At 43.2% G+C, this 21,743-nt stretch overlaps 1 protein-coding gene and 1 long non-coding RNA gene across 2 annotated transcripts in view; one reads left to right on the top strand and one right to left on the bottom strand.

The window, feature by feature from the left end:
* LOC149749155 (uncharacterized) overlaps positions 1 to 21,743 on the top strand; it is a 114,174-nt gene that overhangs the window by 58,246 nt on the left and 34,185 nt on the right. Inside the window, exon 3 of the long non-coding RNA XR_016393291.1 lies at positions 1 to 8,895. This exon is cut by the window's left edge and continues 47,164 nt beyond it. This is a non-coding gene — a long non-coding RNA (uncharacterized LOC149749155). The remainder of the gene's footprint in view (positions 8,896 to 21,743) is intronic.
* Positions 12,022 to 18,033, bottom strand: LOC111171518 (serine peptidase inhibitor Kazal type 2). The gene is made up of 3 exons (XM_022567135.3): positions 17,964 to 18,033; positions 16,880 to 16,923; positions 12,022 to 12,270 (listed from the first exon to the last, which is right to left on the bottom strand). The coding sequence occupies exons 1-3, from the start codon at positions 18,019 to 18,021 to the stop codon at positions 12,157 to 12,159; spliced, it is 216 nt and encodes a 71-aa protein (XP_022422843.3). The 5' UTR covers positions 18,022 to 18,033; the 3' UTR covers positions 12,022 to 12,156.

Genomic DNA, 21,743 nt, shown 5'->3' on the forward strand with positions numbered 1-21,743 from the left:
AATAAATAAATTTTAAAAAAAAACGAGCTGAGAATGAGTCAATTGTGTCTCCAAATACCTTTGTTTCCTTCTATATCTCGTTTGCTGTATGTGTCATCTAGATGTGTATATAACACAATATAAATATGGGTGATGGTGTCAAAGAGAGTCTGTGGACAAGTCCTAGAATGGGCTGGGAGGAAATTGACCGTGTCTTTAACTGCTTTATCTGATCCTTTATTTTCTCAAGAGTTCTCAAACTTTTTGATCCGCAGATCATTTTAATTCTACAGGAAAAATGTCCACAGTCCACCTACTTCTTGTGTATCACTTTTATAAAAACATATATGAACATTTTATCACTTTCAACATAGAAAAATAAAACTTCCTAAAAAAAAAAACTTCCTTCTGTAAAGACAGCCAATGGGAATTATGTAATTTGGTCATTTAAATGACCCAGTTATTGGTGACTGCAAATGGCTATTACTATGCATACATGCAAAATAATGCTGTATAAGTTTAAACAACTTTACCAAAAAGTCTATTGAATATTAAGCTATTAATTATAATACCTCAAAGTCTCTTATTGTTATTACACATTTCTACATGTTAACATCCTTGTAATCCATGCCCTATTTTTGGTGCTTTTCTTTTTATTTATTTATATTAATTTATTATTTATTTTTGGCTGCATTGGGTCTTTTTTTCTTCGCCCCTTGGAGGGAGGGGGGCTGGGGAGACTACTTTACATTGTGGTTGCGTGGGCTTCTCATTGTGGTGGCTTCTCTTGTTGCAGAGCACGGGCTCTAGGCGCGCAAGCTTCAGTAGTTGTGGCTCCCGGGCTCTAGAGCACAGGCTCAGTAGTTGTGGCTCACAGGCTTAGTTGCTCCACCGCATGTGGGATCTTCCCGGACCAGGGCTTGAACCCGTGTCCCCTGCACTGGCAGGCGGATTCTTAACCACTGTGCCACCAGGGAAGCCCTTATTTATTTTTTTAATTTTTTTATTTTTTCTACCTAATTTGACTTATAATGAGGCCAAAAAATGATACAATGGAGAGTTAACAAGAGAGTGAGGAAATGGGCACTCTTGCTCACGTTCAAGGTCACAAAGCTGGGAAGAGGGCAAAACAAAATCAAAGCCAAAGTCTTATCAGAGTCCCAAACAAAAAGATGTGTTCTCTCTCTCCACCAGTACTCACTGCCTCCTGGGCTTGGAATCCTGTCTCTTGAGTAGAACCAAGGATGATGTCATTCACCTTCAGATTGTAGGGGAATTAATGAATGTAACCTCCAGTGAGTGTCAATCGATGTCCTTCCTGGTGAACACACTGCTGTAGCCTCTTCTTATCCTCTGAAACTTCACAAAGTAGCTTGAATAAAGCGTTTTCAATGGGTGATGACTGGATTAGACCAATGTCATGTGGGTCGTGCAGGGTCTGGCCGTGTGATCCGGTTGTTTTTATTCTCACTCCAGCTGCTGGTCCAGCAGAGCCTTCTCCCTGCTCGGCACTTTTGTGGTCGCGCTGACTTTCTGAGGCTCAGCTGACATCACATGCAGATTCCCCAAGTCACGTGCATCTCTGATATTAACCTAAGCTCCAAGCTTCTCTTCTCTCTTCGGGGGAGGCTTCGGAAGTCTGTATGTAAAGCGACTCCTCCCGCAAGACTGGCCAGGGCCGGTTCGCTTCCAGGCTTCTAGAGGATGCTCCGCCCCCTCCCTGTGATGGGGAAAGCAGGAGGTCCTTCCCTCCTTTAGAAGGAGGAGAATCTCCAAGGTGAACCGAAATACAGTTAAAGGAAAGAAATGTTCATTTTAAAGAACTTTAACATGTAATGGAAACATATGTCTGTTCAATTTTCTTTTAAACCCCTAAAGGTGGTGCTCTTCTTTTTTAAAAAAAAAATTATTTATTTATTTTTGGCTGCGTTGGGTCTTCGTTACTGTGCGTGGGCTTTCTCTAGTTACGGTGAGCAGGGGCTACTCTTCGTTGTGGTGCGTGGGCTCCTTCTCATTGCTGTGGCTTCTCTTGTTGCAGAGCACCGGCTCTAGGCACGCACGCGGGCTCAGTAGTTGTGGTGCACAGGCTTAGTTGCTCTGCGGCATGTGGGATCTTCCCAGACCAGGGCTCGAACCCGTGTCCCCGGCAATGGCAAGTGGATGCCACCAGGGAAACCCTGGTGTTCTTTTTTTTTTTTTTGCGGTACGCGGGCCTCTCACTGTTGTGGCCTCTCCCGTTGCGGAGCACAGGCTCCGGACGCGCAGGCTCAGCGGCCATGGCTCACGGGCCCAGCCGCTCCGCGGCATGTGGGATCTTCCCAGACCGGGGCACGAACCCGTGTCCCCTGCATGGGCAGGCAGACTCTCAACCACTGCGCCACCAGGGAAGCCCCGGTGCTCTTCTTTTTAAATTCATTTTTATTCTTTGAAATATATGAGATTCAAATCTAGATCAAGATGGTGGAAAATATATATCCCGTATATTTTAGTGGGATTTGCATTTTACACTACTCTAAGGAGATAATCTGAAGGGTCCAGAGAGATCTGCTTGACCAGCACCGGTGGAGTAGAGTGCTCTACTCTAGGGCATGCGAGGGCAGAGTAAAAGATGGGGCCCACATTTCTCGAGATGCATGTATGGTCAGGCCACTCAAGATGGCTCTTCTCTTCCTCTGTACATCCCCTGCTCCACCGGTCCCTGCTTCACTCACAGGACTATCCAATCCTCTTAATTACAGGGCTTAATCAGTAACTAATTGTGTGCTTGCCCCTGCCAGCTGGTTTCCCTGGTAACTGACTAGCCAAACCGACGTCAATTCCCCCTATAAATGGTAGCCCCCTTCTCCCGCCATGTCCCGCCTGCAGTCTGCCGTCCACCGTAGGGTGTCACTCCAGGACCCTTTTGCTTCTGACACGTAAGCTCCCCTGTCTGATAAACGGGATAAACGGCTGATGGCTCTGTCACTGTCTCCTGGTTCTTTATTCAGTCTCAAGGCTGGGCAACTACAAGGGTGCAGGCCTGCGGGGTGCAGCCCAACAATGCAGCTCATCAGAGCTGAGGATAAAGAAAGCCAACCAAGGCCACAAGTAACTGTATCAGGTTCACGGCTCTAATCCTTCTGGCTTGTGGTTTCTCTTGCCATCTCAGTTGAGCGTTTCACTCTGATAGAGACTATTAGAAAGAATCCCTCATGCCCCAAGGAATTTTGCAATTGTACTTCCCAACTATCACCCCTAGCTCTCTGCTATCCTTGCCTGCTCCTAAAGGGGGGGAAGGGGAAATTACAAAACTGAAAGCTAATGCCAAGCCAGTGATTAGCGATCATTATCACTGTGATATCTACCAATCAGATCCAGAGAGACAATGCCATTTGGGGCAACTCTCAACCCAATTGTTCCTCAGTTTACTCATCTGTAAATGACATTGGACCAGTTATACCTAAGTCTGTACCAGTTCAAACTCTAAGAATATGTATTTAATACTTGGGCCTCACAGGCAGAAAAAGTGTTTGGTTCAGCCAAGAAACAACAAGTGTGTCAAAATAACTTTATATTGGCCACCCCAATACCTTAAAAAACCAAATAAAACCAAGTACTTCCTTAAAAATAAATATTGTTGATCAAATATTCCAATAAACTAGGACGTAGATCACTTATGTCAAGGCTCATGGCCTTGGTGCACGTCCTGCACCTGGTGAGGAGGTGGCTGTCCCTGGAGGTTGACTGAGAGTGACTTCTTTCTGACTGTTGCAACCTGCTTTACTGCCTGAATTTCAGACTCTCCTGCTGTTCAAAATACTCTTACCTTCCTAAATCTGGCCATAGAATACTGAAGCCAACAGAATGGAACTGACTTAAGGTAGCCAGCCCACAAATAGGTATTAAACACCTACTGTATGTCAAGCTAGGAATATAGTAGAGAAGATGACAGGTTAATGTTCTAGCCTCATGGAATTTATAGTCTATAGCAGACATCAGGTTTTTAGTTTCCAGAAGTGAGAGTTGTTTGCTTTTCAGAGGCACTTAAGAATATGATCCTATAGGCTCTGCATGAACAGGGCTACATTTCGTTCATCACTGTAGACCCAGTGCTCGGTACATGATATCCACAAATGTTCATGGCATAATTGAGGGAATAATCAGATATAAACTGGATACTTAACAAAAAACCTAAACCAAGTTTGAGGTACGCTCCAAGAATCGTTCAAGATCACCTGGACATTCAGTCCCTTTTTCAGAATAATGAAGGAAAAAATTGCAATTCACTGTTGGCCAAGAGTCAAAACCTTGTTTCCTTTGTGGTGTGTGGGTTGTATATTTGCCTGTTTTCAAGGAAGAAGGGAATTCAGGGAGGTTAGTGGTTTTGTTGTCATTATTTTGTGAAGCCTCCTGGGCTATTTTTTTCTTCCTTTAATCAACAAATATGCACTGTGCTAGGCATTGTCCCAGGCACTGAAGATACCATGATGAGCAAGACTGGCGAGAACTCTGTCCTCTGGGAGCTTCTATTTCAGAACTTTCCATGGACTGGTGGGCTATTCTTTTCTCCACTTACTTTGGGTGACTCTAATGATTACATACCACTTTTATAATGAGAGCATTTTTAAGAGGGTAAAAAAAGAGACTTCTTCAACAAAGTATGGATATAAATCTGAGTTTTCAGTACAACTCTGAGTGAGCATATTTGGGCAGCACTGCTTCCATTGCACAAAAAGAAAAGAAGACCAGGCACTAGTTTACCACAGAGAATATGTAAATAGGCACAACCTTTTCAGAAAGAAATTTTGCAGTCTCTTTCAACATTTTAAATTTGTTTGTCTTCCAACCAAGTGATTCCAGTCTTATGAATTTATCCTACACATTGCTTGCAAAAATAAAGAAGGATATATGTGAAACATTATTTGTGATGGTGGAAAATGAAAAATAACCTAACTGTCCATCACAGGGGAACTGCATAAATAGATCATTGTATGTCTGTATAATAGAATACAATAACGTTCTTCTTCTTTTTTTTTTTTTTTTTTTTTCGGTATGCGGCCCTCTCACTGTTGTGGCCTCTCCCGTTGCGGAGCACAGGCTCCGGACGCGCAGGCTCAGCGGCCATGGCTCACGGGCCCAGCCGCTCCGTGGCACGCGGGATCTTCCCGGACCGGGGCAGGAACCCATGCCCCCTGCATTGGCAGGCGGACTCACAAGCACTGCGCCACCAGGAAAGCCCAATAACGTTCTTCTTAAAATGAAGTAGTAACATATACACAGTACTATATATAAAATAGATAACCAACAAGGACTTACTTTATAGCACAGGGAACTATACTCAACCAAGAGAATTCTCATAAACAATTCAAATACAGAACAGAGACTTAATAAATTATGACACAATAATATAATGGAACACTATGTAGCTTTTACAAAGAGGAAACTGTACATTAATATGAAAACCTAATATAAGGGAGAAAAGCAAGTTTACAGGATGTATATGTATAGGTGTTTTATAATAATAGAAGGTTGTAAGAAAAGCACAGAAGTATTGATAGTTCAATGTCATAAAAACAATACTGCAGGGACTTCCTTGGTGGTACAGTGGATAAGACTCTGTGCTCCCAATGCAGGGGGCCCTGGTTCAATCCCTGGTCAGGGAACTAGATCCCACATGAATGCCACAACTATGAGTTTGCATGCCACAACTAAGGAGCCCTGGAGCTGCAACTAAGGAGCACACGTGCTGCAACTAAGGAGCCTGCCTGCCACAAATAAGACCCCATGCAACCAAATAAATAAATATTAAAAAAAACAACACTGCAACAAAATCTTTATAACACATATTTACACATTTGAGTTTCTTTTTGAAATACATTATCAGTTTTTTTCCTGAATATAAAAGTCTTCCATGCTCACTGTAGTGGGCAATAATTGTTTTATCACCTCACACACTTAAGAATTGCTTGAATTTATTAGTAGACGAGTTTCTTTTAACAACCCAACTCAAACTGCTACAAGCAAAAAAGAAGAAGAAGGAGAGGAAGAGGACGAAGAGGACAAAGAGGAAGAAGAAGGAGAAGAAAAATAAAAAGGAAGGTGTGGGGGGATCCTGAATGGGCAGCGGGCCAGCTCACAGATTCAAAGGAAAAGTTGACCAACTAAGAATGAGCCATGGCAAGGTAGAAAACAAGGGTGCTCCAGGAACCCTAATGCCTGGAACCAGACTTTTTAAAATTTTATTGAAGTGTACTTTATTTACAGTGTTGTGTTAATTTCTGCTGTACAGCAAAGTTATTCAGTTATACATATATGTATATATATTCTTTTTCATCCTCTTTTCCATTATGGTTTATCACAGGATATTAAATACAATTCCCTGTGCTATACAGTAGGTCCTTGTTGGTTATCCATCCTATATATAATAATTTGCATCTGCTAATCCCAAACTCCCAATCCTTCCCTGCCCACTTCCCCTTCCCCTTGGCAACCACAAGTCTGTTCTCTATGTCTGAGTCTGTTTCTGTTTCATAGATATATTCATTTGTGTTGTATTTCAGATGCCACATATAAGTGTTATCATATGGTATTTGTATTTCTCTTTCTGACTTACTTCACTTAATATGACAATCTCTAGGTCCATCCATGTTGCTGCAAATGGCATCATTTCATTCTTTTTTATGGCTGAGTAATATTCCATTCTGTATATGTGCCACGTCTTCTTTATCCATTCATCTGTTGATGGACATTTAGGTTGTTTCCATGTCTTGGCTATTGTGAATAGTGCTGCTATGAATATAATGGTGCATGTATCTTTTTGAATTAGAGTTTTGTCTGGTTATATGCCCAGGAGTGGGATTGCTGGATCACATGGCAACTCTATTGTTAGTTTTCTGAGGAACCTCCATACGGTTCTCCATAGTGGCTGCACCAATTTACATTCCCACCAACAGTGTAAGAGGATTCCCTTTTTTTCACACCCTCTCCAGCATTTATTATTTGAAGACTTTTTAAAAATTTATTTATTTATTATATTATTTATTTTTGGCTGCATTGGGTCTTTGTTGCTGCACGTGGACTTTCCCTAGTTGCGGCGAGTGGGGGCTACTCTTCATTGCAGAGTGTGGGCTTCTCATTGTGGTGGCTTCTCTTGTCCTGGAGCATGGGCTCTAGGTGCGCAGGCTTCAGTAGTTGTGGCATGTGGGCTCAGTAGTTGTGGCTCCCAGGCTCTAGAGCATAGGCTCAGTATTTGTGGTGTATGGGCTTAGCTGCTCCACATCATGTGGGATCTTCCTGGACCAGGGATTGAATCCATGTCCCCTGCATTGGTAGGTGGATTCTTAACCACTGTGCCACCAGGGAAATCCATTTGCTGACTTTTTAATGATGGACATTCTGATTGGTGTGAGGTGGTACCTCATTGTAGTTTTGATTTGCATTTCTCTAATAATTAGCAATGATGAGCATCTTTTCATGTGCCTCTTGGCCATCTGTATGTCTTCTTTGGAGAAAAGTCTATTTAGGATTTCTGCCCATTTTTCGATTGGGTTGTTTGGTTTTTGTTATTGAATTGTATGTGCTGTTTGTATATTTTGGAAATTAAGCCCTTGTTGGTTGCATTATTCACAAATATTGTCTTCCAGTCCATAGTTTGGCTTTTCATTTTGTTTATGGTTTCCTTTGCTGTGCAAAAGCTTATAAGTTTGATTAGGTCCCATTTGCTTTGCTTTTATTTCTGTTGCCTTGGGAGACTGATCGAAGAAAACATTGATACAATTTATGTCATCGAATATTTTGCCTATGTTCTCTTCTAGGAGTTTTACAGTGTCATGTCTTATATTTAAGTGTTTAATCCATTTCGAGTTTATTTTTGTGTATGGTGTGAGGGTGTGTTCTAACTTTATTGATTTACATGTGGCTGTCCAGCTTTCCCAGCACCATTTGCTGAAGAGACCATCTTTTCCCCATCATATATTCTTGCATCCTTTGTCAAAGATTAACTGACCCTAAGTTTGTGGATTTATTTCTGGGATCTCTATTCTGTTCCATTGATCCTTATGTCTCTTTTCGTGCTGATACCATGATGTTTTGATTACTTTAGCTTTGTAGTATTGTCTGAAGCCTAGGAGGGTTATGCCTCCTGCTTTGTTCTTTTTCCTCAGTATTAGTTTGGCAATTCTGAGTTTTTTATGTTGGAACCAGAATGTTGAGCTCCACCAAGACTCTCTGGGTCTCGGGTCTCTGCTCTCCGTGGCATGTTGGCCTCATGCTGTCCTACCACCGTCTTTCTCTGTAGTGAGGGATCATGGCTTCCAGCAGCTTTCACTGACAAAGACTCTCAATCCCACCACCTAAAAGGAAAAGGGCTCTTCTCTGAGGAAGGACTCTGAATGGTCAGAAACCCACTGCAAACCAACCTCTGTGACCAGGGTAGGGAGAATTATTACTGGTCATGACTGGTCTAATTTGGACCAGGTGCTCACCCTTCAACCTATCACCAGGGTCAGGGATACAGGATCTTGTAAGAAGGCGGCAGCTCCATTCAGCCAGAAGTCTGGAGTAGAGTGGAGAAGGAGAGTGGGAAGCAGAAACAGTGCTTTTTTGGAGCAAAAGAAGGAAGAGCTGCTGGGCAAAACAGGTGATTAGTGTATGCTACATGAGCATAATTTTCTTCTAAATATTTTTAAGTTATTTTCATCATGTGTATATATACATATAAACATTCAAGTGCCAAGAATGTATTTATAAGGATATTCTCTGAAACAGTTTTATAATCATTAAAAACTGTAAGCAGCCTATAGTTAACATCTACTGATATTTTTTCTTCTTGAATTTTTCCCTTTTTTCCCTCTGAGAACATTGAACCCAAGTGCTCATCTCAGCTGAACCAATCACATATCACCCTACTTCCTGTGACTACAGCAATTGGCCTGAAAGGTGGGTGTGTGATCCAGTGTGAACCAGTCTGTCTTGGCCCAGAAAAGGGTCATTTTCTTTTCAGGTAGTGAGGCAGTGGGGCTGTGACTCAGGCAGACTTTTTCACCTGGAGCTGTTACAAAAGTGTCATCTCCTGTCAGGTCAGGAAGCTGCTAGGATACGATCTGGGGCCGCCAATTCTGCCTCCCACACAGGGGGTAAAGCTAGTCTATGAAGGAAGCTGTTTATGCTGAAATAAACAGAGATGAGACACGAAGAGACGGGGAGTCCTGATGGGTTAGAGGCCCTGGTCCCAGGCACCCTCTGAGGCTAACGCCCCCCACCCCGCGTCCCCCCACTCTTCAGCAAATATGACTAAATGGGCCAATTTCCTCCTTACCAAGGCTAGTTTGAATTGGGATTCTTCCAGTTTCAACCATGAGCCTCCTAATATCTGACTACAGATCAATAGAGCTGGGTAACTTATGGCACAATAAAATACTTTTAAGTGTAGCTTTTAAAAAGAGAAGACTACATATATTGACGTAAAAAACAAATATAAGGAGAGAAACAAGTTTATAGGGCAGGGGTGTGTTTCTGTGTGTGTGTGATTTTATATACACCACATACTTACGGAGACTGTGTTCCAAAAGGTTAATATTGGTTACCTCTGGAGGCTAGTATGGGAAAGACTTTCACTTTTTAAATATATTTCTGTGGGTTTTTAAAAATAAATTTATTTATTTATTTTTGGGTGTGTTGGGTCTTCGTTGCTGCACGTGGGCTTTCTCTGGTTGAGGCGAGTGGGGGCTACTCTTCATTGCAGTGTGCGGGCTTCTCATTGCGGTGGCTTTTCTTGTTGCGGAGCACGGGCTCTAGACTCACAGGTTTCAATAGCTGTGGCATGCTGGCTTAGCTGCTCCACAGCATGTGGGATCTTCCCAGACCAGGGCTCGAACCCATGTCCCCTGCATTGGCAGGTGGAGTCTTAACCACTCTACCACCAGGGAAACCCTCTGTGTACTTTTTTAACTTTCTGAAAATCAGACATCACTTTTATAAAACTTTTAAGCCAAAAATAACTACAGGACATAATGTAATTGTGGCACATTTATGTTATACAACTTCCCACTTCATTGCCTCTATTTCATTTAAGAACAGAGGTCTGGGAATTTGGAGACCAGGCTTCTAGTCCAGACTGTTTTGCATGTATTCTATAACCTTGGACAAGTTGGTTTGCCTCTGCAGGCCTCAGTTTCTTCCTCCCTAAGAGGGGTACTTAAGTAACAGTAGCTACTATTTCAGTGGTTTCCATGTGCCAAGTGCTGTGCTGAGCAGTTTCCTCACAGCAGCTCCATGGGTTGAGCATTATCCCCCTTTTCCAGATAAGAAAAGCTCAAGTAAGTGTTGGAATCAGAATTCAAATTCACGTTTAGCCCATCCCCCAAAGCCATGTTCTTTTCACTACACACTCTCCCAGCCACCTCTTGCCTCACGGTCTCACAGTTTCCTGGCCCTGGAATGCACTTAAACCCAGGACTTGACTCAAAATCCTCTATCTGGAAAACACTATCTTTCTAAATTAATCTTTGGTCACTTTTGTTATTACTATGTCTGTTCTTTATGTTGCATCAAACTCTAAGATAGGATGTCTCAACCTCAGCACTACTGACATTTTGGACTGAAAATTCCCTGGTTGTTGGGAGCTGGATGTCTTTGGCAGCATCCCTGGCTTCTACCCGCTATGTCAGGAGCACCCACCCTTCAAGTTGTGACACCAAAAATGCTTCCAGACATAGTCGCAAATGTCCCCTGGGGGATAATCACCCAGGGTTGAGAATCAGTGTCCTAAAAAAAGGGAAAAGGCAAATTCCTGCATTAACCCTGAAGGAACACTGTTTTGAAAGGAGTTATGGAATCTTATAAGTATTTTTACCTGCATGATTCTTAGACTCTACCAGCTCAGACTAAAGTCTCATCTCACATTATTTGCTCTGTGCAGAACACTGTACCAGTTACACATACATTACCTATCCAAGATTTAGGGAAATGGGGAAGGAGAATAAACTTTGCCCTCTAAAAAAATGACTCCACTTCTCCCTTAGTGAAATTCACTTTTGCCTCAGAGGGAAAGAGCCACATGAGGCTGCTGAGTGAGAATGGATATTCAACAGGGAATAGTGGTAATTGAATATGATGCTGATTTTATTCCAGCTAAATAAAGCAGCACATAAGTCATCTTGACAATAAGCTTAACTCAAGGGGCAAAAGCCAAGAAACAAGTATTTTTGTTTGTTTGTTTTAATTATTAGTCACAGTCCATGGCTCTCTTCCATACCTTATCTCAGAAAATGTGGGTTAACGTATTTCACGCAAAGTAACATAGGAAAAGAGAAAAAGGGAAGATGAAATGCATTTAGTGTGCAGTTAAAGGTGGTTTCTCCAGTTTCTCTTCTGTGAACTGTTCCATTAGCATGGTCCACTTTGGATTATTTTAATATCATGACCATCTTCCCTGCAAAATGAACAACCATAAAAACACATTTATTACCTACCATATTGAAACTGTCCCCCTCTTTGTATTAAAAAGAGCCATGTCATTATACATTAGATTCTTTCCAGGGTGACACTTAGTCATTTTTAAAGCTAAATCTAGGAAATTATGAGGGCGAAAGCCCAACTCTGCCATTTTTTTCCTAACCCAATGGCACAAGGAACTATCCCCAAAGAATCACTCTGAGAAGACCTAGTAATTTCCTGAAGACTGAGTTCAGAGACTGGACCCCTGAAATATAAAGCAGCATACCTGGAGGGGGAGTCATGATCACCTGAGCTGGTCAGGTATGTTACATGAAGGGCATCAGGTATAATATCAATACACTTATTACTGAGCATTCTAACAGGTAGAGTTATTAAGATCTGTTTTCTGACCAGTAGTGCAGGCTGTGTAGGTCGCCTGTACATGCCCTCTGAATTTAATAGAACATTTACTACTCCACAGAGTTTGACTACTAAATATATTCTTAATTTTGGGAAACTACCCATCCCTGGATAGTAACATCACTTCATTATTTGGTCTATAATTGATTAATCACTCACCTCATTCTCTAACCTTGACCTAGAAAATGTACTGAAGGAGTCTGTGTCTTTTTAAATGTCAGTCTTAAAATAGAACTACTTATGTCTCATTTGATTCTTATGTCCAAGAGTCACAACTTCCTAAGTAATAAAAATGCAAGATAAGAACAAAAGAAAACTTGGCTAGTTTATACTGTAAAATTATTACCTGATTTTCATGCACAGAGTACACTCATTGGGATATGTGGACATGTCGCTTCCACACACGGGGTTAAAGTCCCTGGGACATCCTGGTAATTTATACTGATCGCAGTTTGGCTAGAAAAGGGAAAGGAAGACAGAAATTGGAGAATAACTTGAGACGTTCACATCACAAAATAGCTGAGGGGAGGACAAAGTCCCAAGTTTCCCTAGATTTCCTAGAAACAGCCTACAGAAAGATTTCTATTTTCCACACACAAAAAAAGTTTTTCTAATGCAAAAATCAGATGCAGTGTTGAAGCAATGGATCAATACCTGCTATGTAAGAAAAGGACCTCGGAGGAAGGTTCTGTCTGGCTGATTTTTAAATGAAAGTCCAAGACATGTCACCAAACCTTCTTTACTATCCTCCAGCTTCATAATTTGCTCTTCACTACCACCTCCATGAGAATGTCCTGTTATATTCCACCTAATCCCTGGGCATAATGCCCAGACACACTTGGGAATCCTGTCTGGACTTTTAAGATACTGGCATTTAAGCAACAGCGTTAAAGAAAGCAGTAGGTTCAGAATTAGATCTCAGAAAGATAGGTTAAAGTCCTAACCCCCAGTACCTCAAAATGTGACCATATATGGAAATAGGGTCTTTATATAGGTAATCAACTTAAGGTTAGTAGAATTGGCCTTAATCCAATATGACTGGTGTCCCTATAAAAATTTGGACACAGAGTCACACACAGAGGGAAGATTGTGTGAAGATATGGAGAGAATGTCATTTACAAGCCAAGGAATGCCTGAGGCTACCAGATACTAGGCGAGAGGAAGAGAACTTCCTCTCTCGGAAGGAAGCAACCCTGCCAACACCTTGAGTTTGGACTAGTAGCCTTGAGAACTGTGAGACAATCCATTTCTGTTGTGTAAGATACTCGGTTTGTGGCTTTATTATGGGAGCCCTAAGAAACCGATATGGGGTCATGGAACTCAACCCTCAGATTTCATGGAATTGAGGCCAGATAGGTAACATGTCTTGTGCACAGCCACTAGTCTCTAGCAGGGCCAGGACTAGAAATGGTCACAATGGTCAACACCATGGTGTGCAGAGTCCCACTTTAATAACAGGTTCAATATATGGCCTGCTGTATTTCTGTTTTGTGTGTGCGTGTATGTTTTAGTAAATAGTGATTACCTTTCCTCACTTCAGAGTAAGTCACACTGTTTAGCACTCTTAATAAATGAATTACACATTTCTACTGACATTATCTGGATTTATAAAGTGCTAAGCAGGGCTGGCCTTGGGCCAAACTCTGAAGTAAAGAAATTTTTTGACCCTTTCCATCCTCCGTTCAGCCCTCTATCTCCATTTTGGAGCCTGATGTGTTTCTTGCAGCTCCAGGCTCACTAAGATGATGCCTTCCAGGGCTTCCACAGGAGAGTAGATGCCCTCTTATCCAATGAGATTGGGACAAGTGGTTCTTGGTCATTTAACTGAAAAAGTCAATTAAAGCACATAAACAGTAACAAAAAATATAACATACCCTAAATATTTTATCTTAAAACATATAAATGAAAATAAAATTGCCACTCTTTTGATGTAAGGCAGACAGGGCACATGGCCAGCTATAATGCTACCTACACTAAGATAACCTCCCTTGCAGCTAGGTATGACCACATGATCAAGATCAGGCTGATGGGATACCAGTGGAATTATTGTGTAGTAGCTTCTGGGAACCTCCTTTAAAAGAAAGTTGGTACCTGTCCTCTGCTTCCCCCAATTTTTATTCTCCTTTGTCCATTCCTCCATCCTGCTCCTGGGTGCATGGAGCACTACTTTTTATCTTACAGACCAGGAAGACAAAAGCCACATCCTAAGATGGCAGCTCTGTGAGCTGTTATTTTGAGTCGTTGTTTCTTGAAGCTGAATCTAATCCTACCTGACACAAGACATAAGACTTTTCCTATGAATGTTTCAACTAGAGTTTTGTGTACTAACACTGCAAAAATCATACCCACAATAAATCACCTATGATTTCTTGTTTTGATTTCTTTAAAATGGAATTTCTCAACCCCATTCATATTTTGGACCAGATAATTCTTTGCTGTGTGAGGCTGTGCACTGTGGGATATTTAGTACCATCTCTGTTCTCTATCCACTAGATGCCAGTGACAACTCCCTGGTCATGACAATCAAAATGTCTGCTGGGGGGTAAAACTGCCCCTTTTTAAATATGGTGAGACTTTATAGACACTGGCACAGCAAGGTAATATACAATTTAAAAAAATAATTCCCCAATTATTTTCAGTTGTTTTGCCTACACCTAATTCAATTTGTTTTTAGCATTTTGTCTTTCAGCAAGTCTTTCAAAAGCATTTGACTCATTTCTCATAAACGGCTTTATTTCTCTACGCTCATGTTTATGCTGTCTTTACATTTTTAATTAAAATAGGACTGGCAACTGGCATAATAGGCTTGTGAACACACACACCTGAGTCTTGGTCAGCACATAACACCACTGTTGGAAAATAAGCTTTACTGGAATACAGGAGGGTAGTTAAGCAAGAAGGTAACCTGTCTATAACCAGTGTGTAATCGATCTTCTGTGGGAATCATTCAGAGAGAAAGGAGAGGGTCGTATGTGAGTCTGCTTAAATGCAGGTTGCCTGATTGAGTTTTTACTGTTATTATCCCCCATTTTCTGAAGGAAAATGAAACCCAAGAAAACTGAGTCATCTGAGCAAAAGTAATATTGGGCACCCATTAAGTGCTGAAGGCTGGGTATCAAATAACAAATAAGACATCATCCATGACCACAGGAGTATACCGCCTACTAGGGGAAGACAGGCTATTACAATTCAGTGCTATGATGGGCTAGTGAAGAGCACCAATCTGGAGTCAGAATGCCTGGGTTGGACCCATAGTTGCACCATTTCCATGTGACCTTGCAAGGGGATAATAATGGTACCTACTTCATAGTGCTGTGAAAAGTTAAATGAGGGAATTCCCTGGTTGTCCAGTGGTTAGGACTCCACACTTTCAGTGCCAAGGGCCTGGGTTCAATCCCTGGTTGGGGAACTAAGATCCCACAAGCCTTGTTGCATGGCCAAAAAAAAAAAAAATTAAATGACTTATTCTATATAAAGAATTTAGAACAGTGCTTGGCACATAGTAAATGGTATCTAAACATTTAGTGTTGAAGAAAATCAGAATGTCACCCCCAAAATATGGCTCTATGACATAAAAATTATTTTGAGCTAAAGGCAGTTAATATGCAGCTCTCTCTCTCTTCCCCTTTTCTGCCTAAAGGCAGGATATAAATTCTCCTTTAGTGGAGATGACTCTGGACTCTTATCAGCCCAGAAATGGCACCTGAGGAATCTGCAAACAAACCTTACTTCATTAGTTTCCTCCCACTATTTTTCTTCCCACTGTTTGCCACCCTTGGAAGCCTAAAACCATTTTCCTTTGTCCTGTCATTTATCTACAAACTTATTGCTCTCTGGTAAAGATGCTATATAAGGCAGATTTCTAAGCCACCTCTTTGAGTTACTCATCTCTTGAGTGCTCCCATGTGTATGCACAATGCACTTGTTAATAAACATTTGTTTATTTTTCTCTTGTTAACCTGTCCTCTGTTATAGGGTCCCCAGCTGAGAACTTAGAAGGGTAGAGGAAAGATATTTTTCCTCCCTACACTAGCATGGTGGTGATGATGATGCAGTATAGTTTGAATGGAAGCATGGAGAAAGTGCATTTATATCTGCTTTGGAGGAAAAAAAAACAGGGTGGGAAGATTTCCTGGAAAAGGTCTACACTGAATTGAATACTCAAAGTTACCTAACCCACGGAGGTCAATATCCCCATATGTAAAATAATAATATCTATCTGTCTTACAAGGTCATTGTGAGAATTGAGAGACTGCATATACAAATGGACAGTGTCAGACCACATATTAAAATAGAACTCTGACCCATAACCTGTAGCAACTTGCCTAGGAAACCAACCCATTACTTAGAATAACCAACCCAAGAAGCCAACCTGCTATAAATTAGACTCGTCAGAAGTCAGATGGTTATCTCTAGTGACAGTCCAATAAGCCAAAGAGTAAAGCTCTGTAACGATTGGCCAAAATGGCCAGGCCTTGATTAAGAACTGATAGTTTCCCTAAATTTTTGTTCCTGCTTCCAACTTAGGACCAATCAGAGAAAGCCAATATGCCCTCCTAACCAATCACATAGGATTCCTGCCTTTAGTTACCCACTTACAGCCTCCCCATGCCAACAGCCTTGATCAGGGCACACCTGATGCCTTCCCTTTTTCCCACTTTAAAGCTTTCCCACTCCTCTGCCTTTGAGTCTCTGCCAAAATGCAGGTGATATGCCTGATTCACTTGCTTCAACAAGCTCTGAATAACTAGCTTTTGCTTCTTCTCATTTGGTCGACCTTCGCTTGCTTACACAGAATTTAATTTGATAATATACATAAAATGTCTAGTACATACAAGGTGTAACTATTAGGGAAACAAAGCCCTGAGGCCTTCAAGGCCTGAGCTATTGTCAACCAAATTTTACATCGTGATCCGTATCAAAAAGCCTGCCTGAGAATCTGGTTTCTAAAGAAGCAGTCCACTGTTTCGAAAGTGGCAGGTCAGACCTGAAAACAAGCCCCCAACCCAAACTGTTGAGGGCTTCGCTGTATCAGTAGAAACAATACAAGTGGTTTCCTACTTACTGTTCTGTATTCTGAAGGGTGAGCAAACTGAGTGTTCAAAGAGGCTGCAAGAAGGAAACAGACACTTTAAAGCATGGGGTTAATAAAGGTCAATTCTTGTTCATAAGGGTTTTTTAAAATTCAGCTTGTGATTTATACGGGCCATGTGTCTCCCTTTCCCTCCGATGCCTAGCTTCTTTGAACCCCCCCTAAGAAGTATGTTCAGTTGTGTTCTGGCACCTCTCCTAGCAGGCACAAAGAGAACATTTGGTACCGGTTCCGTAACTGACCACGCTAATAGGATTGCTTGAGAAACTTTGGAGCTACCAAATAAAAGTTAGAGAAGAAACTCAATAATTCACGATGTTCTTTTCCTCTGTGGCTCGAGGTAATAAATGCAAAATTTGACATTAGGTGTTACCACTTTAACTCCATTTTTTTTTTTTTTTTTGCGGTACGCGGGCCTCTCACTGTTGTGGCCTCTCCCATTGCGGAGCACAGGCTCCGGACGCGCAGGCTCAGCGGCCATGGCTCACGGGCCCAGCCGCCCCACGGCATGTGGGATCTTCCCGGACCAGGGCACGAACCCGTGTCCCCTGCATCGGTAGGTAGACTCTCAACCACTGCGCCACTAGGGAAGCCCTTAACTCCATTTTAAATGGGCATCAAGTCTGGCTGGACTAAGGCCCCTTTCTCATGAGCCCCAGAGTGCCCGGCGCCCTTGGCATTCACAATTCCTGATTCCTGTACATCTCCTGCTGAGGCTCTGTAGGGCCCCTGGTACATAAAAACCCAACTCCCGATCTTGGGCTCCAGGAAATTTGCTTTAAGGGAGAAAGAGCAGACAGCAGGGTCACTAAGAAGATGCTGGGAACGAAGCCCAAGCAAGAACTAAAGAGGGTTGCTGGCTTCACAACGCCAGCCCCGCACACCCCCAAGTTCGTGTCCCTAGACAACCGCGGGGCGGGCCTGGAACCGCCAGTAACGGCTGTGCGGAGGGACGCCAAGGCCGTCCGGACCCGGGCAGGGGCAGTCGCCAGCGAGACCCCCTCTCGGTAACTCCTCGGCCGGTCCTCCGCGGAGCAGGCCCACAGGTGAGCGTTACCTGCCGAGTCCCAGCAGACCAGGAGCAACAGCCCCAAGCGCAGGGCCTCGAGCGCCATCCTCCCTCCGCGGCCGGCGGTCGGGTCCCTGCGCTCCAGCGCCCGTGCGACACGGAGAGTGCCCTCGGGTCGGACACGCGACAGGGCGGGGTGAAGGAGAGGCGGGTAAGAGGAGGAAGAACGGAGCAGGTAGGAGGAGGGGGGAGGGGCAGGAAAGGACGCACGGGGGGAGGGGGAGGGGAAGGCAGAGGAGGGGTGGTGGCTAGCCCCCCATCTCCGCAGCCCGCTGAGGATGAGAGTAAGCAGTTAGGGGGCCACCTCTCCCTGCAGCAAACAAGAACCTTGTAAGAGCCCTGGATAAGCTTGTGGGCTCTCAGTCAACCTCAGTTTCTTAAGCATCTGTTCTGTACCAAGCAGTGTTTGGGGCTGAACTTAAAAGCGTCCCTGCTGTCTAGAAGCTTTCCAGTGTAGGTGTTGGGGGAGAGGTAACAGAGGGAACTCCAAAACAAGTGAATACAATAATTTCGAAAATTAAGTGCTAGAGAGTTGAGAGCGGGGAGAAGACTTTCCATTGGGAGGTCAGGAAAGGCCTTTCAGAGGTAGTTGAGCTGAAAGCTGAAGGATGAGAAGGAAGCCTGGTGAAGACCCTGGGGACAAGTATTCCAGGCTCAAGGAAAAGCGAGTGCGGAAAACTAGAGGCAGGAACAAACTCAGTGTGTTCAGCTGGAGCCCTAGGTGAGGGAGGGGGAACGGGGAGGGAGATGGAACCACAAGGTCATGAACATGTGTGGTCATGTAGGCCATGATAAGGGGTTTGGATTTGTTCCTGTTGCAGTGGGAAGCCAGTGGAGGCTTTTAAGCAGGGGCATGGCCCTGATACTTACGTCTTAAGAGATCGGATGAAGAATGGAGGAGATAGGTAAGAGTGGAGGCGGCGGTGGGGGGGGGGGGCGGAGAAATTCGGTGGCTTTTACAGTAATCCAGGCAAGGGATGGTGGCAGCTTGAACTGGTGGCTAACAGGGGACTGGTGAGATGTGGTCAGATTCAGGATGTCTTTTGGAGGCAGAACCAATTGGAGTGAAGAGAAGAATCAAGGATGCTTCCTGGGATTTTGTCCTGAACAGATGGGTGTGTGGTGATGCCATTTCTGTGATGAAGAACGTTTGGAGAGGATGCCTATTAGACCTCCAAGTGGACATGTAGACAAGGCAGTTGGAATTACAAATTTGGAGCTAGAGATATAAATGCAGAAGTCATCAGCATATCAATGGTATGCTGACCCAAAGCCCAGGGGAAGAGTACCACGTGGGTCAGAGGTCAGAGCCCTGGGGCACTACTATGTGCAGAACTCTGACAGACATGGAGAACAGGGAACAAGCCAGTGAAGGAGGAAGAAAACCAAACTAGAGTCTGGGGTTGCTGAACTGTGGAGCAGCAGTGCAACCACGTCAGTCGCCGCTGCAAGGTTGGGAATTAGGAGGACTGAGCATCGTCATGAGCTTTGGCGAGATTGTAGTCACTGATGACCCTGATAAGATCTTTTTCAGAGAAGTGATGGGTTCCAGAGCCCAAATGGCCTGGTTGAAGGGATGAGGTGAGAAGGTGGTGACAGAGAGTGTAGACAGTCCTTGTGAGTTTTGCTATGAAAGGGGAGCCAGAGGTGGGCAGTGAGTAGCCTATGAAAGTTCCGAGTCTTCTGGGGCTCATGTCAAAAACCCTCAAGTATCTTCCCAGCTCCGTTGTCTTAGGAGGAAACCAAAGTTCTTACTGTGGCCGCCAAGGCCTCTGCTGGTCTCTTACTGCTCTCCCCTGACTCACTCTTCCCCAGCCCCACCGGGCTCCCTGTTCCCACCCTAGTGCCTTTGCACTTGCCTTTCCCTCTGCTTACATAACTATGGAGCTCCCTCCTTCCCTTCCTTCTGTTGCAGCGCACATGTCCCCATATCAGAAGTGCCTTCCCTGACCATCCTATAAAACCATAGTGCCCCTCCTTTCTATTCTCCTTAGCCTGCCTTATTTTCCCTCCCCCATAAGGTTTATCTCAACTTGACTTTAAAAAAAATTTATTTATCACATCCTCATGTCAGTTCCTAAAGGGGAGTGATTCTTTTTTGGTTCATGGCATATTTCCAGCACCTAGAAGAGTACTGCTCAACAAATATTTGTTAAATGAATAAATGGATTCCTACGGAGTCGGGACCTTAGCTTACCTAAAAGTATGGTCCACAGAAAAAAAAATCCACCAGCATGCATAAACAAAATGGCTCTTTGGTTAAGAAGGAATTAAACCTTGATTTCTGGTTTTGCATGCATTCATTTCTTAGTATAACATGGCTATAAAGAGTTTTGCAGTCAGATACTTGCTCTGCAAGTTACTTTACAAGCTCTGAATCTCAGAGCTTCCACTTTTGCCTTCCCTCTATAAAATGGGTATTATAATAATAGAATCTTGGGAGTATTAAATGAGAACATGTACATAAAGAACTTAGGACACAGTGGACTCAATAAATTTTTGTCTCTTGCCATCTTCTCCATGATGGCGTCTGTAACAAAGACAGTTATTCAGTTTGTAAGTGATTATGCACCTGCCCCGAACTCACATAACATTGGCCACTATGTTGTTACAGAGCTGGACATCACGAGCCTATAGGCAGTGACATTTTCTATTTCTCTTACTTCTGTAACCCTAGTGCCTAGCACTGTGCCTGACACAAGCTCAATAAATATTTGGTGAATAAGTAAATCTTTGAAATATTAAACTGACATCACAACAGGAAAATAGACCAAAAAGAGGAAGACATAGGACCCAGGAAACAGGAATTCCAACCCAAGAGAGAAGCAAAGGAATTAGTAGGCAGCAGTATAGCAGTCCTAGAGTTCAGCCAATCCAGAATGGAACAAGCAAGAGGCCCCTGGAGGCAGGTTCTAGAGGAGGAAGTAGATAGAATAAGAAATGTGTCTTACAGTAATTGAGATGAGATTGACATCAAAGGGGTAAAGTTTAGGGATTGATGTGCAACAAGTACATAGAAAACTAAGCAAATAAAAAAGACAGTAATTGGCTTCAGGAAAAACAAAGTTGTTCAAAGTTGTTCAGTCATTGATCTATCCAAAAGTATGATTCACTATTTTGGGAGAATGGGAGGCGAAGAAGTGTGTATGTGGGTAATGCGAGTGATGGGAGGTATGACAGAGTTACGTCTTTCATAGTAAAAATCAAGGGATGAAATCTAAACCTGAAAAACAAAGAAGAAGCATTATATACATATTATTTAGAGATGGGAAGTTAACTGCTCAAATAATTAGTTAAAAGAGTACAAATTGGAGGGGCTTCCCTGGTGGCGCAGTGGTTGAGAGTCCGCCTGCCAATGCAGGGGACGTGGGTTCGTGCCCCGGTCCGGGAGGATCCTACATGTGGCGGAGTGGCTGGGCCCGTGAGCCATGGCCGCTGAGCCTGTGCGTCCGGAGCCTGTGCTCCGCAACAGGAGAGGCCACGGCAGTGAGAGGCCCGCGTACCGCAAAAAAAAAAAAAAGAGTACAAATTGGATTCTTCCAGGAATTGGAAAATGAGGCAGGAGGGATGGAGTACAAGCAGCCCACTGCTACTTTCTTAACAAACAGTGCGTGTGTCATGGGCTGAACTGGGTCTCTGCCCCAAAGTTACATTGAAGTCCTAACACCAAGTACCTCAGAATGTGACCATATTTGGGGATTTAATTAAGTTAAAATGGGGTCATTAGAGTGGACCCTAATCCAATATGACTGGTGTCCTTATAAAAAG

Source organism: Delphinapterus leucas, chromosome 5, assembly GCF_059928025.1.
Source record: "Delphinapterus leucas isolate spDelLeu-1000000601 "Yukka" chromosome 5, BTC_Dleu_Yukka2, whole genome shotgun sequence".
In the NCBI taxonomy this organism is placed as follows: Eukaryota; Metazoa; Chordata; class Mammalia; order Artiodactyla; family Monodontidae; genus Delphinapterus; species Delphinapterus leucas.

Coding starts and splice junctions, on each gene's coding strand:
- LOC111171518 (XM_022567135.3), bottom strand. CDS start 18,021: ATGGCGCTCGAGGCCCTGCGCTTGGGGCTGTTGCTCCTGGTCTGCTGG. Junction 16,924..17,963: donor GGTCTGCTGGGACTCGGCAG/GTAACGCTCACC, acceptor TCCTTCTTGCAG/CCTCTTTGAACACTCAGTTT. Junction 12,271..16,879: donor ACCCTTCAGAATACAGAACA/GTAAGTAGGAAA, acceptor TCCCTTTTCTAG/CCAAACTGCGATCAGTATAA.